Raw genomic sequence first — 19,081 nt, forward strand, 5'->3', positions numbered from 1 at the left:
CGACAGCCTGCTTTTGGCCTGTTGCACGGGTCCCACGCTAGCTGCCGATCCTGGCTTTTTGCTAGGGATTCTCCGGGGTTCTCCGTGTCTGATTGAAAACGCCTCCTCCGTCTGGCCATTCGGCTGTTTTCAGGTTTCCTTCGTTGTAGCTGGCTTAAAATGGAACTTGGTCGTTCCTGAATTAGTCCAGTGTAACTTAACGGACGGATAACTTTAACAAACAAAAGAAATAAAGAAAATAAAACAAACTGAAGGCAGATCGATGTCGCGGCACTTCAGGTGTGTAGCTTCAGGCGAACAAAAGGCCAGTCTCGCTGGCCGAGTCTGAGCGTTGCCTGGCAAGGCACGCCGGACGCGCATGCCGAAGTGTCCAGCGAGCAGAGCAGAGTGGAAGAGAGCCAACAGCGAAGAGAAGAGAGCGTAGAGAAGAGAGCGAAGCAAGGTCGCGTGTCGTTCTTTTGTTGTCTGGGGCGTGGTTCCCCAGGGGAGTCTGGGGCATCTCAGGTTTCCCATGGGACTGCCTTTCTAAACTTAATGTTTAAAAGAAAGAAATCTATTTGCGCGTATTATAATCAAATATTTTCCACAATTGAACCTCAATGGTCAAACGGTTGTACTGTTCTAAGCATTTGGTAACAGGAAACAATTGTCACATTATTGATCAGGATATTTATACATTTAACGGCATTTCCAATGAGGGCATGTAATACTTATTTTGTCCACTTGGGGGAGCTCAGGTTACATGAGGAAAGCTTGGATTAAATCAAAGATCGTCTCTCTTTAGGAACTGGGAATATTGTTGATTCATCCTTAAAGCTGGCGATTAAGAGTATAGTAAAACATTCCTTTGTCATCATTTCTAAAGGAATTTTGTAGGAAAGTATTATGAACAAGCATTGATTACATTAGATGAAGGAGTGTCTTGCTGAAAATAAAAACACTGCACAAGTAACTTTCTTTTCAGCACTAATATCAACAATAGATGGCAACAACAGTTAACATAACTACTCAAATAGAGGCAAACATAATCAGGTAACTAAAGATTTAATTAACTCAATTAAATGCTTTGAGTCTTTGGAGACTGCAGTCTTTTTACATTGAAAGTTCAGTGTCTGGACTATGTCACACTTGGGTGAGACAGGGGTTTTCCTTTTTGATGAAAAAGAATAAAGTCAGTTGCCACGGAAACGTGTGTGTGTGGGGGGGCAGTTTTGATAGGCTGTTTAGGGAAATGCCAATGGCTGGTTCGTGTCCCTTTGTCAGTTTAACAGTCAGGCCCCGCATTATCAGCTTCGGAATCAAAAAGGTGCCAGTTTTATGGTCGGGATAGCACTTAGAGAAAGCAACTTTCACCCCCCCCCCCCCCCCCCCCCATCTTCTCTGGGGAGGAGAAAGGAATTTAGGGTAGCTCCAAATTTATTCAATGTAAAATGCACAAATCCACACCGTTGTTCACTATATTAGCCAAGTCCTCTATTAAGCTGTTCTCTGCCGGGACCAGGCCGTAGATGTTGCTTTGGTGTGATACTTGTTAGCTTGCAGGGAAGAGTTGTATTTCTGTTGCAGTCTTTTGCTGTGTTGTGTGCAGATGGAGGACTCTCCTCCTGTTCTCCTTAGAGTTTGCTGCTTTGTTGCAGAGGTCTTAGGCAGGCACTTGTATTGCTGCTGTAAGATCATTGTTCTGTTTAGCTGCACGTCTGCTCCAAGCAGGACATGCTGGAGACTGCTGCTGTCTGCAGCTGCAGTGGAGAGTGTACCAAAGGAGAAATAAGAAGGTGGGCTGTGGATTTGGGGATTTAATGATGTCATAGGTCAAAGGTCACACTGACTAGTATCATAGCTGAAAGGTGGGTCTGTGTGCTAAATTTACAAATTGGAATGAATGTCTTCAACAGTTTGGGCGACTGAGTTCAATAGCTCAAAGATGTAGATCACAAATATAAACAAATTAATCTGTGAAGTCCCCTGAGGTCCCTACATATGTGTGTGTCTGTGTCTGCAGGCAGTACATGGTGGCCATTCCTGCAGTTCTTGAAGTTGGAGCTGAGGCCAAACTCTGTGCGAGTCTCCTGCAGCCCACTGAGGCTCTGGTCATGACAGTCACTTTGATATCCCAAGAGCAGAATACAACGCTTCTGAAGAAGGCATCCAGTGAAACGTTTCATACCTGCACTCAGTTTAAGGTCGGCTCTCGAGATGGACTTTCAGTCATTTCCATAACATAGTTTGAAAATGAGTTACGCTCTCCCTTATATTTCTGTTGCAGGTTCCTTTAGTGCAGAAAGACGTGGTGCAGAAGTTGGAGGTAGAGGTAGTAGGTAATAATTTTTATTCAAAAGAAGTCAGGAAAGTCATGATCAAAGTCTATCAACCAATGACATTCATCCAAACAGATAAACCGATCTACCTCCCTGGACAAACAGGTAACCTTGAGTTGATTATCTATGATGTTGGAACAATATGGTACCATATAAAGATGGGTTTAACCTTTACAAACAGTTGCAGATGTGTGTGCAACATGAGATAGAAAGCCACATTCCCACAAGGTCGCATTATCTTATAAATGGACATTGGACATAATAATAATGTGTCCCCGAATATCAACAGACAGTAAGCAGATTGCCCAGAATCAACTGAACATTTTTTGTGAAAGAAACAACTTTCCGCCCACTACATGCAGTTTAAGGTGACAATAAACAGTACCGTTCCAATGTTTAAGAATGCAAGATGAACAACAGAGGCAGCAATGTAACATAGTGATAGTAATGATGTAACCTAATTTTGTTATTTCTGGGTTGACAGAAGTTATTTTAAGTTGTCTGTCAGGATGATTAACCCTGCAGATTAGCTGTACAAGCTTCATTTAATCTCTTCCTTTCTCTCAGTACATTTCAGAGTCATTTCAGTGGATACCAAGTTCAGACCTGCCAGACAGCTGGTGAGCGTTTTAACTCTTTCCTTTCTTTTAGATTTCATTTTGAGATGACTGTAGCAGACCTAAAAATTTTTAGTTATGCATTTTAATAAATTTATGAGAATTGATACCCAATCATGAATTTTTAAGATTCATAAAATCAATGTTCCTCGTTAAGGGCACCACCGGAGTTGTTATAATCCTAGAGTCTCCGGACCTCTAGGTAGTTTTAATGAATATAAAATTATTACTAGTGATCACTTAGTTAATAATCGCTCAATTATCTTAAATCAGTCAGTCAGTCTCATATCTAAAGGGTCAATTCTCTTGGCAGGAACTAGAAATAGGCAACACATGCAGCTCTTGATTATATTACAGTGAATTTATTCTCTAACTAATGTGATAAAAAGATGGTTGGATACAGGGAAATAAACAATTTCTGAACAATGAGCCTGGAGGTTCGATTGTGGGAAGCATTTGACTCATAGAAGAGCTAATGAAAGTAAACTAATGCTATGATTTTAGGAGTTAAAATGGACATCTGATCACAGAACGTGTGTTAAGTCTTACTGCTTGTCGACAGCCTGCTTTTGGTCTGTTGCATGGGTCCCACGCTAGCTGCCGATCCTGGCTTTTCGGCTGTTTTCAGGTTTCCTTCGTTGTAGCTGGCGAGACCACGTGGCTTGGTCTGACCTCGCTGAAGTTGGTTCGACGAAAAAGGCTTAAAATGGAACTTGGTCGTTCCTGAATTAGTCCAGTGTAACTTAACGGACTGATAACTTTAACCAACAAAAGAAATAAAGAAAATAAAACAAACTGAAGGCAGATCGATGTCGCGGCACTTCAGGTGTGTAGCTTCAGGCGAACAAAAGGCCGGTCTCGCTGGTCGACTCTGAGGGCGCTGCCTGGCGAGGCACGCCACACGCGTGCCGAAGCGTCCAGGGAGCCGAGCAGAGTGGAAGAGAGCCAACAGCGAAGAGAAGAGAGCGAAGCGAGGTCGCATGTCGTTCTTTTGTTGCCTGGGGCGTGGTTCCCCAGGGGGCGTCTCAGGTTTCCCAAGGGACTGCCTTTCTAAACTTAATGTCTAAAAAGAAATCTATTTGCACGTATTATAATCAAATATTTTCCACAATCGAACCTCAATGGTCAGACGGTTGTACTGTTCTAGGCATTTGGAAACAATTGTCACATTATTGGTCAGGATATTTATACATTTAACGGCATTTCCAACGAGGGCATGTAATACTTATTTCGTCCACTTGGGGGAGCTCAGGTTACATGAGGAAAGCTTGGATTACATTAGATGAAGGAGTGTCTTGCTGAAAATAAAAACACTGCACAAGTAACTTTCTTTTCAGCACTAATATCAACAACAGATAGCAACGACAGTTAACATAACTACTCAAATAGAGGCAAACTTAATACAGGTAACTAAAGATTTAATTAAACTTAATTAAATTCTTTGAGTCTTTGGAGACTGCAGTCTTCAGCCTTTCAAAGTTCGGCTGTCCTGGATTGTGTCACACCTAGACGAGACAAGGAGTATCCCTTTGATGTGGTAATAAAACAAAGAATAAGGTCAGTTGCCACGGAAACGTGTGGGGGGCCAGTTTTGATAGGCTGTTCAGGGAGATGCCAATGGCTGGTTCGTGTCCCTTTCTCAGTTTAAAAGTCAGGCCCCGCGTTATCAGCTTCGGAATCAAAAAGGTGCCAGTTTTATGGTCGGGATAGCACTTAGAGAAAGCAACTTTGACCCCCCAACAACTCCAGCAGAGTGAGACGTCTTCCCTATAGCTGATCTACTCGCGTCAATTTCAGGAGTCATTCTCCCAGTTAATCTTGCATTTATATCACATCAATAATTTAAGATGATCCACTTTGGAACAAATGGCTCAAGGAAAATATTGTCAGATTTTGTAGTTACCCGTGTTATTTCTTGACTACTGCAGTAGCCTTTCATTATTGTTATTTTTATCTATCTATCTTTTATCATAGCTAGTATTATTGTAATTAAGGTAAATTTCGGACCATACTCAGTATGTCTCTAATCGATTCTGGTGAAGCTCTCTGTCAATAATACAACCAGGGCCCCTAGGTAAACTGTAAAGTTAGAACAAATCTATTGTTTCTCATTTTGCAACATTCAACTACTCTTTGTACTGTTATTTACAGAGACATAACAATTCACACCATGAGCAAGCACTTAGTGACATTGTTAAGGAAAAACTCTATTTTAGCGGGATTGTAAAGATGAAACAGTATAAATAATTTCTTATCACAATTATAGTGACCAAAATTATTTGGTATTTTAAAATGTGCTGTAAATAAACAAAATGTACTGATACACACACTGAAACCAATTCACCCATTCAACAAGTTTTATATTGAAAACCACAAATAAAGTAACGTTTGTTCAGTATGAATGAGCGAATGCAGAATATTGATATTCTTTCTGCGTTTATTGCAGGATATCTGTATGAAAGCAGCTATAGAAACTTGAATGCTCACTGGAGTAAATTATTGTCAGGGGATATGTATTTGTGGAATGAGGAAGGGTGTGGCAAAAGTTGATCCCACCTTATATAAAGTTGTGCATGAATATTAGGCAGCTACATTCCTTCAGGTAAATGGGCCAAAAAAAGATTTAACTGACGCTGAAAAGTAAAAAACTGTAAAATGCCTTTTTGGCGGATGCAACACTCTTGAAATAGCTAAACTTTTGAGGTGTGACCACTGGACAATCAAATGTTTTGTTGTGAATAGTCAATTGGGGCACAAAAGGCGCGATGATCATCATCAGGTATTTATAAAAGTCCAAACATTTTATTTGTCATTTTGTGTTGTTACACTTACTTAAAAAAATATTATTATAATAAATATTTTTGATTGACTGACAGCATTGTGTTTGTTCAGCAATAAAATGAATCCACAATTCGCCTAATGATTGTGCATGCAGTGTAATTATAGATATTATTATACAAGTAAATGCTATGACTGCATTCACAATTACATAAATACAAATGAGTCTTACGAAGACAGTGATAGTAACTGCAATGAGCCCAACAACTGACGGAGTAGTCTTGTACAGGAGTCTACAGCGTTTCTCCTGTAAGAACACTTTTATTATATTTAGAGCCCGAGCATGAAACATGCGAGGACCCTATTGAAACTGAAGGAATAATTTTTTCTGCAAATGAAGCAAATTTTTTGGGGCTATAACGTTCTGGAAAAGGGGGCTCAGTTGGTAGAGCGCGCCCTATGTACAGACTGAGTCCTTACTGCAGCGGCCCAGGTTCAGATCCAGCCTGTGGCCCTTTGCTGCGTGTCGCCTCCTATCTCTCCCCCCCTTTTCCTCTCTCTATCCAAAAAAGGGGGAAAAAATGCTCGAAACGACTTCAGATTTTCACTGTGCAATGTAATGACGTAGCCCCCATGCCACATTTTATCTAGATGATCTAGAAACTTCACATTTGACAAGGGTCATACCCTAAACACATCTACATGCCAAAATGTACGCAATGTCATAGCGCAACCTACGCAACAGGAAGCAACCTCTGTGTGACAATCATCATCATCTTTGTGAGGCATCCAAAGCGTGTGATAATTCAGAGCAGCGTGGACAACCTTCGTCCACTGCACAGCGGCCACAACAAGCTCCGTCAGGGGCACGTGTTATTTATTTTAAATTTACATTTGTTCATTTAGCTGACGCTTTAATCCAAAGCAACTTACAATTGCTATTTATGTCAGAGGTTGCACACAGCACACAGTGTCTTGCTCAGGGACACATTGGTGTCTCACAGTGTATTTCGAACCCGGGTCTCTCACACCAAAGACATGTGTCTTATCCACTGAAAATATTTTAATTAATAATACATGAGTAGCAACATTGTCAGCTAAAAGTTAAATCACCCTGCATTCGCTATAAGGCAATTTTCTTCCATCAAGTTTCCCTCAGCACTCTTGTAAAAACCTAAATACTACCAGCCTTTAGACAGGCTGAAAAATCTCTGCAATGCTGTCTTCGACCATGTTGTTATTGACCCATACAAACCCATGTTGCATGGTGCACATGCACTCCTGCTTTTGGGAGACTGTGGCTAACATTGGTTGTTGCTGGACAGTATTGACCATGAGTTTTTCAAAGCGTTGCATTCGAACATGTTATCATGTAAGCAAAATATGTACGGTAATACTAACCCTGTGGAATTTTACCATAGTTTATTATTAAACCCGTTTCATCCCTAATCAGTTGTTGATTGTCATTGATAAAACAAAGATATAAGGTCTAACCCAGACTTGTTAGGACATTGTGTGATGAGAACAATATAAACCAACCAGTCTTTAAGCAAATGTCTCTCTTTTTTGCAGTATAATGTCATCGAAATTATGGTAAGACAAAATCCACGCTCTTTTTTTTTCTGTATGTAAATTGAATGTTAACCTTGTATACACATGAAGAGCCTAAGCTTTCAGTGAGATCAGCATTTTAGTGTAAAGCCTATAGGTTTTTTGTCAAAGTACATTAAACTTTTAAAAGAATATAGATTAAATCAATATTTCAACTAGACAGTAATATTAGCCTGCTGAAGTATGGTTCGGGATCTGTTTTAGATTAGTGTAAAACACTATATCAAAGTGTTGGCTTCAAGCTTTCTTTGAGTTTTCCACACAGGTCAGTCATTTTACATTATCCAAATGAATGGCCCGGTTTCATCTGCCATCTTTTTGAAGGAGATAAATGTATAATGAGCTGCATGGTTAGCAGTGTATTTCTGTGTGGCATGTGTACTGTCACACCGTATTCACATTAGTATCCTGTTTTTGTCATAAATACATGTTCTTCCCATTTGCCGTATTGCACAGGATCCTAACAACAACAGGATTGGGCAGTGGCTGAATGAAACGTCAAATGGTAAAATACTGCAGCTTTCTTACTCCCTGAACTCTGAGGCCCGTGAAGGAACCTACTATGTCATTGTGTCAATTGGTGAAAATAAACTACATCACAGCTTCAAGGTGGAGAAATATGGTAAGTTATTTATGTAAACCTTCCATTTCAATGCATTTATGATGAAACAAGAATGCTAACAATCATGTTTTGTCCCCAGTTTTGCCGAAATTTGATATAAAAGTAAATGTGTCTGATGAAGTAAGTATTGAGCAGGTAGAAATCAAAGCTGAAGTATGTGCAAAGTGAGTAAAAGCCCTTTCACTCATTACACTCTTAAATGATCTGAAATCGGTCCAGTTTGTTGAGTGAATGACTCCTCTCCAACAACACAATGTTTATTTTTCCTGTTAATGTCCCTCTAATCAGGTATACATACGGACAGCCTGTGCCAAGCAGTGTTGAATTGCACGTGTGCCGACCTCTTCGACCCTTCATTTATCATGTCCTTGAACTCATTGGATATGAAAAGGGTGTCTCTGATAACATACATACCCCATGCTACAAGGAAACGAAGCAGGTACAGTTGCTATAGCAACAGTCTCATCTTTGTGCTGAAACAAGGTGCCTATAAAGGTAGACCTTACATATGCCCATACAGAATGTGTGTATACTGGGTAACAACTGGTCTTGCCTGGTGACAATGATACATTTCAGCATGTTTGTGTCCATTCCTTTCAGCATGCTCAGAGAGCTTTTGAAGCTAAAACCAAATTTGAAAATAACTGGTTTAGTTTAGGCCAGATGAGATTTTTCATTGTCAAAGGCTTGCATGCAGAAAAAACACAGTATACCATTAAGACATTCAGCAGTAAAGCCAAAGTCGGTTTTCTGACATGTTTCTGTTGAGCGTAGCATAAGAATCAAGGAGCAGACACAGGATTAGGGTGAAATAACAGAGAATTATTGAAAGAAAGATGGTAGTAGATTCCGGTGCATAGTGACAGAGAGCGGGCAGGCAGATCCACAACTTCAAAAACTGGCGGTAGAGCAGGGCTTTCTCAAGCAGTGATCCCCTGGGACAAAAAACACACGTTTAGATGAAGGTATAATGAGCAGAGAAAAACACTAAGCTGATGGTTGGCCTGGCGAGTGGTTTACTACGCAGGTGAACGGACGATCACCCGAGTGGTAAATAAACAGTCGGTGGTGATGAGTAGATGAACTCCAGGTGTGTAGGAAAGTCCAGGGACTTTCACTGCCCGACAGTGTGTTGCCATGCCGATAACCAGAGACAGACAGTAGACAAACAGACACACAGGGAATGGAGAAAAAACAGGACACACTAGAAAATGGGAAGGATGGGTCGCCAGATCACCACAGTACCCCCCCCCCCCCCATTAAGAATTAAGAAAATCCCTCAGCACATCATTAACTAAGTTCTGGAAGAGACAGCAGGTGCATTAGTGAGGCGGAAAGGCATTACCAGGTATTCAGAATGTCCGAGCGGGTTGTTAAATGCCGTCTTCCACTCATCCCCCACCCTGATGCGGACTAGATGGTACGTGTTGCGCAGATCCAACTTGGTGAACACAGTGGCCCCTTGCAGGAGTTCAGAGGCAGAGCTGATGAGCGGTAAAGGGTACTTGTTATAGACGGTGATGCTCTCCAACAAAGGTTGAGGTCAAGGGCAACTGGACTTTGTAGGAAAAAAAACTAGAAGACGTTTCGTCCCTCATCCTAGATTTGATTTGATTTGATTCATTAGGATCCCCATTAGCTGATGCAAAGAAATGCATCCGCTACTCTTCCTGGGGTCCACACAAAACACATAACAAGAATAAAAACACACTACATAATCACTACACAGATTAAGAAATTGCAAGAAAAACACAACCAGTTGACAGAACAAATATACAACATAATAAAACAACACAAACAGCAAATTTTCAAGGAATACAAAGAAAAAAAAACATTTATCATTTCCTAATATAAGCAGACATTCCTTTACTTGTTTTTTAAAACCAATATTATTTTGAGTTTTAACAAGATGACCTGGAAGAGCCATAGCTCTATACATCACTGTGCATTGTTTTGAGTTTGTTTTGGATTTTGGAATAATATATTTACCAATTATGGCATGCCTTGTGGGGTGTGTATGTACATTAGAACTCAGAGTAAGTTGCCTATACAGACAGTCAGGAGTTTTCCAAACATTCATTTTGTTTATAAAGCCAAGAAGTGATACTTTTAACCTCTCATCAACCTTTAACCAGAAGAGTTTACAGTGCATTTTGTCAACATTAGCCCTTATTGGACAACAAAGGGCTAAATGAGCAGCTCTATTCTGAACTCTTTGTTCAATGCTTCTGGCCTTGGCTATATTCAGTACAAGTTTATTATCAGTAATCTAGTTAAATACCATCTGCAACTCGTTGTTGAGAGCTGCAGTATTTTTTTGTAAAGCTGGTGCAGGCATATAAAGTGTTACATCATCCGCATACATAGACATACATGCTCTTTTACAAACCAGTGGGAGATCATTCGTAAAGATAGAGAAAAGCAATGGTCCTAGTGATGACCCTTGTGGGATCCCACATGCTACAAACCCAACCTTTGAGAGGCTTCCACTGAAACACTAGACACTTCTTCAGTTCTGACTGACTGGTAGGGAAACTCAACTATTTAACCTCTGTGGGATCTTTGGCTTGGATCGTCTGTACCGCTGGTTCGTTATTGCTCGTGGCTGTGGTAACAGTCGTCATGGTCTTTAGAGCCACCTGTGGCCAAGTCTGAACAACCATCATTGGTATCTTCACTAGAGCTGACCGATATTATTGGCCTGCCGCTAATATCGGCCGATATGAGCTAATTGCATTTAATCAGCATCGGCCGTTTATAACAGCAGAAATATGACAATTACAAAAGCAACATAGAGTCAGATCCTTCACTCATGTCATGGGTGTTGCATAGTTTGCCCACCAGAGGGCACGCTGCCGCTGTTTACTACACTGCCTCAACACAAAAAACACAGAAGAAAACAATCAGCTGACCGCAGTCTGCCAGCCTACCCGCAGCATGTAGAAACATGCAGAGGGCTGTGTTAGCAGTAAATCGGTCTTTTGTCATGTTAATTACATGACTTTAATAATTATAATGACAACAGCCACAATCACTTCTCCTCTCCTGAAAACATTCATGACTTGCAAACCCTCCCGTTTTTCACTCCCCTCTTCCAGCTTCCTACCAGCTCTCAGCAGTTAAATGTTACGGTAGCTGGGTTTTGGAAGCTACGCTGCTGACCAACTTGATTGTACATTTATTTTTGAAACAGCGTATCAGTTCTAGCAAACGGTCCACCTTTGACGCTAGTTCATCACTTCTAAATATTCTCTACAATCACGTAACGTTACAGCAGTTCATGCTGCCCGTTGCTAAATTAGCCACAAAGCTAGTGCACTTCCTGGGAAGTGATGAAAGGACAGCATTGTGGGTGATCAGGGGTGGCGTAGACCCCCTCCTCTGTTCAGCGACAGCTTCTCAGCCCGGGTGTAAATGCTTCCTTAACACATCTATCAAACCATCCATCTTCTTGGTCTAAAATGTGCACCTGGTGGTCCTCAAACGAGTGTCCTTTATCCATCAGATGTAAATAAACTGCAGAGTCTTGACCTGAGGATTTAACCCTTTTGTGTTGAGCCATGCGTTGTTTAGTTTCCCCAATATACAGGTCTGTGCATTCCTCACTGCACTGAACTGCATACACAAGATTGCTTTTCTTGTGTTTGGGGGTGTGGTCTTTGGGGTGTACCAGTATCTTTCTTAGCGTGTTCTTGGGTTTAAAAAACACAGGGATGTTGTGTTTGTTGAAAATCCTCCTGAGTTTCTCTGATACTCCAGACACGTATGGAATCACAATGTTGTTGCGTTTGATCTTCTTTTCCCCATCCCCTGTTGTGTTGGTCTTCAAAGGTCCATTTAGGGTATCCACAGGCTGTAAGTGCCCCCTTCAGGTGGTTCTGTTCCTTCTCTCTGGCTTCTGCACTTGTTGGTATGTGGTCTGCCCTGTGGTGCAGGGTTCTGATGACTCAGCAGTTTACTTCGTTGGATAACTATGACCTGGTTGACTGAGAACCTTCACAGACGATGTTCAACCCACGGTAATCTATACAAGGAAGTTTTATCCTTCCTGGCAACAAAAAAGAAGCCCGCGCCCACAGGGGAGGATGAGGGGCGGATAAGACCAGCTCTTAAAGAATCCGTAATGGCTTCCCTCTCAGGGCGAGACAGGTTATACAGGCGGCTCCTGGGCAAGGGGGTGCCCTGGAGGAGGTCTATAGCACAGTCATAGGGGTGGTGCGGAGGAAGAGAGAGAGACAAATTTTTGCGAAAGACTTCACTTAAACTGTAGGTCTGGAGTTGGATTACAGGGACTAGTTATCCCCCGCCCCTCCCGAGAGAGGAACTGCAGACAACAAGCAGGTGGACAGGCAAAAAGGGCTCCAGCTTACAATCTGGCCAGCTGACCAGTCAATATGCGGGTTATGACACTTAAGCCAGGGATAACCTAAAATAAGGGGGGTGTTGGGGGCCGAAATAAGTTTAAAAGATAATTTCTCCCTGTGATTGCAAGACAAAATTAACTCAATGGGGGTGGTTACCTGCGTGACTTTGGCCAAAATCCTGATAAAGTGACCCCTCGTACCACAATAGATGCACTCACCAGACCACCTCCAGGGATGGGCAGTGGGCACGGCCTAGCTGCATCGGTTGAGGCTCAGGGAGAAGGCTGGGGGAAACAACAAGTACTGGGACCTAGGGCTGCAGCTAATGATGATTTTAGTATTTTAAGTTTCTATAGATTATTTCAACGATTCATCGATGCGTCGTTTAAGAAGTACTTTTGCGGTGCCCCCCGGAAACAGGATCAGCTGTGCATGTTTATAGGTGATAGATATTTATTAGTCCTTTCGGAAATTCATAGGGTGTCATACAGCAAACATCAGACCAACAACCAGATAGCTGCTTTACAAACACAAACATCACCCGAATGCTTTACAAGTTATACTACAGGCTCGTGCAGACTACACGACTTTCAGCGTTGACCAATGGCCGTGCAGTTCACACAACTTGCCATAATATGACGTCAGTCTTGAAATCTTTGTGGCGTTCACGCTACGTGACTGATCGGTGACAGGGGGTCACACACACTACAGGAGCTAACAACACTTATGGCACCTGCCGCTGGTTTCCAAACCCCTTTTATCAAGAAAACACACGTGAAATGTGAAACGGGAAATGAGCGATCCTGCACACGAAACAGCTGTTTGTTATTATAAAGAATATGGTTGAAAGGATGGATTAGCACATGCAGGTAGAAGGGATTGTCTGAGCTACAGAGAGCTGGAGGGGAGTTAAAAGGTACAGCTCCCCTGACACCCAGTTAACTCATGACTGTGAGGTTACAACTCACGGCCCAAAATGGAGAACAACAAACGCACGTGTGAACATTTTCAGCTCAGGACTGCGGCTTACTTTGGCTAGCCTTCAACTCAACAATCAATCATGATTTCAGTTAAATGCTAAAGTTGCTGTTACTGTTACCTTGTCTGTGGTCCGCTGGCAGAACACCGGGGGCTTTCTGATAAGGCGCCGTCATGCTGTTGCTGAGGCGACAAATGTTTTGTTTTACGGTGGACGGTAAAATTACAGAGTTGTTGTTTTCTTTAGCTTGAAATAATCCCATACTTGGGACACTTTCTTTTTTGTCCCTCACTGTTTTCTTTCTCTTCCTCCACTTTTCAAACAGCGCCATCATAATCACGTCATGTTCACAGCGCAAACGCGATGTGCAATAGTAACAAATGTTCGTGCGAAACACTGTGCTGTATAGTTACATGTATTAAACGAAGCATCGATGCAAAGAATTTCTGTCAAAGCATTTTATCAATCAATTTTATCGAGTTAATCGATGAATCGTTTCAGCCCTACTGGGACCTCTCAGGGCTCAGGGGACCCCACAGCAGGGACATATGGCTGAGGAGGGGCAACAAACTGACCGCTCCCGGCGCCGCTCTCGCAGGTGGTTGTCCAGGCGTATAGCCAGAGAGACCAGAGTGGAAAAGTCGTCTGGTTCTTCTCGAGAAGCTAATTCATCTTTTATCTTCTCACTGACCCATTTTCTGAATGTACCCAGGAGAGCTGTATCGTTCCAACCTGAGTCTGCAGCTATGGTCCTGAACTCAATGGAATAATCAGCCCCTTGCCAGAGGTTTAACAGCTGTCTAGCAGCGTTGCCATTAGGAGTGTCATAATAAAGCTGATGATACACGGGGCGACTTTTTGAGCAATGTTGCTGGGCAATGTTGCTAGTGGCAAGTCCGACTATCTTTTGAACGGATAGTGGCGGTGCGGTGCGGGTGGCGGAGTGGTGGGGGAAGGGGATTACGGTAGTATTCTTTACTCATTACCATTGACGGCAACGTTGCCTTGCACGATTGCTCTAAAAGTTGCTCTGTGTATCATCAGCTTTAATTGATACGGCAATATATCGTTGTACATTTTTCCATGATATTGTATCAATATTCCAGTCCATCTTATCCATACATAATATTTAAAAAAATAGCGCTTCTGCGGTTAGCTCAATGCTAACATATAATAGGAATCTCCATTAACTTGCTAACGGACATTAGCATCGTGATCGCGAAAATACAATCTTAACATAAACTACACATTTTGCTTCACATGCTGAACATCCTGAGTTACATACTGTGCAAATACTTAAAGTACATGTTTCCTGAGCTCTGTGAAATAAAAAAGAGCTGCTAACTTCACTGTCTTGATCTACTAACATTAATCTACTGCTTCTGCATGTCACACAGACCAGCTACAGCAACCCCAAAGGGTCAAACCCAATATTCCCAGTGGCCTAAAAATACAGCTATCAGTAGGAAGAGGAAGGGCAGCACAATGCTGTGTCACTGAACAGTTATAATATAATGTGATGTACAGATTAGACTTAGGTGGTACACAGCAATTTGTGATTGCAGTAAAAAATTCAGTGAATTTGTATTTTATGTGCCTTTTTATAAACAAATGTTTTCATAATAATTTTTCATAGTTGCTCTGTAGTTTTATTTACAGTTTTCTAAAAGTTTGGATTTGCAGCAAATAAATAGCAAATAAAAAATAACTTTTTCATGGGCATTTTGTATTAATAGTTAGACAGATATCGTGATGGATAACTTTAGGATTGTCAAGCGATATATTGATTATCGCAGAATTGCTGTATCGTGATATTATCATTATCGTGAGCCGTGTATCATATTGTGAGGTACCCTGCGATTCCCACCCCTAGTTGCCACTATGGTCGGGGTGATCAAACACTTCCTTGAGTGCAGAAATAAACTGGTTGAAAGTCAGAGAGGAGACAGGTAAATTAGCGTTAGCAGCCTCAGCCCACGTCAATGCGCTCCCCCTTAACAGTCCCAGAATGTAGCGAATCGTGGAATGATCCGAGTAAAAGGTTAAGGGGCACTGAGAAAAAAACACTGAGCATTGAAGCAAAAATCCCCGGCACTTATTTAACTCACCGAAAAAGGTTTGGCATCCGGTGCATAGGACTCCCTTTGCGGAGGCGGCGCTGGCAGAGCTGGCTGGCCTTAGCGGGTTAGTGTAGATACTTGTTCAGTTAAACAAGACAATTGATCATTCATGGCTTGCCTTTCCTCCAAGAGCGTCCAGATCAACTGGTTGTGTTGTCCAAGCAAAACTCTCTGATGGCTGAGGACGGACTGGCTCTTTGCAGCCTCCGACCCCGTATCTACTGGATCCATGTCGTGGCCAGATCGTTCTGGTGAGCATGGCAAAAGGATGCAGGAGCAGACACAGGATTAGGGTGAAATAACAGAGGATTAATTGACAGAACGTTGGTAGTAGATTCCGGTACATGGTGACAGAGAGTGGGCAGGCAGGCAATAATATATAATAATAGTTATATATTGTACTTTCTAGATGGACAAGAAAGGCTGTGTCACTTTTACCTTCAAGATGTCAACTTTCACAAAACATGACCAAAAAGCACTAGAAGATATACTGGACCTCAGTGCCAAGGTAGAGGAGGAGGGGACAGGCAAGTATAATATCTTATATTATATTTACATTTTAAAAAGAGAGCTGATATATTAAGAAAATTACAATGTCATGTGTTTAAACATTGTTGTAACATGGAAGCTTCTTGTACAGGTATTTCACAACCACAGAGGAAGAGAATAGGGATTTCATATGTTGTTGGAAAGCTGTCCTTCATTGACACACCCAAGATTTATGACCAAGGATCAAATGTGGAGGGAAAAGTAAGTGCATGTGGTCCCCACTTCTTCAGTTGGATTCTATTCACAGTGCAAATGAAGCCATGATACAACTTTGTGCTTCCAACAGGTTAAAGCAGTTTACTACAATAATACACCCATTCCTGACATGCCAGTGTACCTGTTTGCGGGTGTAAGGTGGTCAGCACGTCTGGTACAGAACCTCACAACTGACAGTGATGGGATTGCCACCTTCTCATTCAGCTCTGCTGACTTTGAAGGATACGTCCACCTCCACGTAAGTAACAGGTAGCACTAACAGCCTGTAAGCCATCATGCAGTCAAAAGCTGAAACCTAACCTCTCAATATTCTGGCCATATAGGAACTGTTTACTATTTCTATACCTAGACATTTCCTTTAGCTGTAAGAACTGAACTCACTTGAGCTTATTTATGGTGTTTCTCTTCTGCAATCTAGGTTAGCAACAAACAGACGCTGGACCACGTTGGTTATAGAATGCCATACTATGAGGTTGGAGATCACATGTTGTCTATGGCCGAACCTTTTTCTCCTGATACTAAAACAGCCAGCACCCTGGAGGTGAAGAAGAAGGATCAGCTACTTCTCTGTGACAGAGAAGAAGACATCTCCATCAAATACACTGTAGTTGGAGAGACCCAGGGCTCTGTGGATGTGATGTATCTGGTGAGTGGTTCTCTTCCAGAGACATGGACTAGGGGTCGACCGATAATCGGCCTGATGCAGCCACCTCTCTCTATCTGTACTCACCCCTCTATGGGCTGGAGCAATATCCCACCCACAGTGCTAGCTGATTGGTTACAAGTCACGAGTAATAGTCATAAACTCTGATCATTGTGCGGGAGTAGCCAAAAGAACGCGCAAGCCACCACGCTGCAGCCCCTCCCCTCCTCTCTCAGCAGAGCTCCGCATACACACACCGAGTGTAGCTTGTTAGCAGAGATCAGTGTAGCTTACACAAGTTGACCATAACTACGCCTACACGCTACGTTACTGTAAGTAAGTGCTGCAGTACTAGTACCAGTAAAATGCTGATACTGCATCAGTATAACAAGCAGAAACATGCACAAAGCAATATTTTAATCTGCTCTGTCTCATCCACCGCAGCTGTATTTTGGTTTTACACAAGCACATGTGCTAGCTCGGTTAGCTAGTTATAAACAAGCTAAATCTCTCTGTCTAGTCTGTTTAGCTGAGATGCTTTGTATCAGGGGCGATTCTAGGATCAGACCTTTAGGGCTGCTCAGCCCCTAATGTGAATGTAGCATGCATACAATGCCTTGCAAAAGTGTTCACTACACATGCGAACAGATGCCCCCTACCTTGAGGGTTGGGATTACAAATCAGGATTTATTCACGCACACAAACATTTATTAAAAGCTTAGTTCTTTTCTAATTTTTTTATTTACAGCATTAAACGTTGAAATGTATATTGTAATAGGCTGTATATTAACTTATTGGGAGAAAACTGGTGGTTCTATGTAAAAACAGACGTTGAGCACCCCCATATCGCCAAAATGGCATGATCCTCGTTTCACTGCGAAGCTTCGACTGTGAGATTAACAGTAGAATCAGGCTCCGCCCATCGAAGCATCGAATCTTCGACAATTCAGGGTCAGCCCTAGAAATGTGGTAAGTTAAATGACTTTGATAGAGTAATAGTTAACCTGGGTTACTGTTACATTTTAAATAGGTTACCGATTATAAGTTACCCTATTACATTTCCAAAGTAACCTTCCCAACACTGCCCAGTGTTACAGCAGTTTAATTTTTGTGAAATGTTTCCATTTATAAAATCCATGAAAAACAAGTCTACATTGGTCTTTAATTTATTAATGCTAAGTAAATACTTGTCAATAATCATAACATTCATGCAGAACAATTACGGTAGGTTGTAGTCTTTACTCGCACATTGTGCTCATAAATCATTTTTCCGCTTCCCATGTATTTATTTTTGGGATATATGCAAGTGAAATACTCTGTAGAGCCCTGCATCATCCATCCTGGCAAATAATAACAAATAATAAAAAACTACAATACAGTCCCATAAAATCCCTCTTCTTCAGCTTTGAGTTGGCCTCTTCCTGGTTAGCTTCCCCTGTGCTGGACCCTGACTCTGGTGATTGTACAGATACATATGCATGAGAAAAACAGCAGTAATAAATGTGACAATGTAACAATAATACAATTTCTAATTCTATCTCTACATATGATTTCCTACTCAGCCCTGCAAACTGCCCCTGTCCCTGACGATGTTTTTTCTGGTTCCATTGTCCTTCTCCTCCTCCTCCTCCTGTAGCTCCTCCTATTGCTTCTCTCCCTCCTCATCAACATGACTGGGGTCATCATCACCCTGTCCCTCTGCCTCACCTCCACTGACCTTAACAACTAATATACATACAAACACAAAGATTCCTCGCTTATAGAAGGATGTTGTCTTGGAGTGGTAACACATTGCAAATTAATATATATATATTAAATGCATTACTAATAGTGCACCTATTTCTTCTGCTTGCTGGGTCCTGCCTCATCTGTCACGTGCCACAGCAACTTCTACCAAGGAAGCGGTCGGTTACTGTGGCACATTCAGCTGTGTCGTGTGCCGACATCTTTTTCTTTTTAATTCTTATTTTTCGGCACCACACATTTCTTTTTCCTCTTTCTTTCTTTTTGCCATATTTACCGTCATTACATTTACATCAGTTGGTAACCCTCAAGTCAGTCAGTGTTATGGGTTACACTTTTATACAGAGAGGATGACTTTATGAGATTCTTTACTGTAGCCAGCTACCTAATAGGCCTAACATATTTCTACATCAGTGTACATGCATAACAGGTTTTACTATATGATCTTATGTATTATTTTAATTTAAATACATGCAAATATAGTTCCTTTTAGTTTATGGTTTACCATTTAGAGTGTGTGC

General features: G+C 41.7%; 2 protein-coding genes across 3 annotated transcripts in view; both read left to right on the forward strand.

The window, feature by feature from the left end:
- LOC119882654 (alpha-2-macroglobulin-like) overlaps positions 1–19,081 on the forward strand; it is a 237,305-nt gene that overhangs the window by 62,403 nt on the left and 155,821 nt on the right. The gene's annotated exons all lie outside the window — the stretch shown is intronic.
- The window catches only part of LOC119882658 (alpha-2-macroglobulin-like), a 55,595-nt gene that overhangs the window by 1,668 nt on the left and 34,846 nt on the right, over positions 1–19,081 (forward strand). The window contains exons 2-12 of the mRNA XM_038692813.1: positions 2,003–2,183; positions 2,267–2,423; positions 2,886–2,938; positions 7,286–7,306; positions 7,781–7,946; positions 8,026–8,110; positions 8,235–8,385; positions 15,819–15,936; positions 16,050–16,159; positions 16,245–16,412; positions 16,593–16,820. Coding sequence (XP_038548741.1) covers positions 2,003–2,183; positions 2,267–2,423; positions 2,886–2,938; positions 7,286–7,306; positions 7,781–7,946; positions 8,026–8,110; positions 8,235–8,385; positions 15,819–15,936; positions 16,050–16,159; positions 16,245–16,412; positions 16,593–16,820 — 1,438 coding nt within the window. The remainder of the gene's footprint in view (positions 1–2,002; positions 2,184–2,266; positions 2,424–2,885; positions 2,939–7,285; positions 7,307–7,780; positions 7,947–8,025; positions 8,111–8,234; positions 8,386–15,818; positions 15,937–16,049; positions 16,160–16,244; positions 16,413–16,592; positions 16,821–19,081) is intronic.

The sequence above is a fragment of the Micropterus salmoides genome, unplaced genomic scaffold (genome assembly GCF_014851395.1).
Source record: "Micropterus salmoides isolate LMB-PRFRI ecotype aquatic unplaced genomic scaffold, ASM1485139v1 Ms_hic_scaffold_3, whole genome shotgun sequence".
Taxonomy (NCBI): domain Eukaryota; kingdom Metazoa; phylum Chordata; class Actinopteri; order Centrarchiformes; family Centrarchidae; genus Micropterus; species Micropterus salmoides.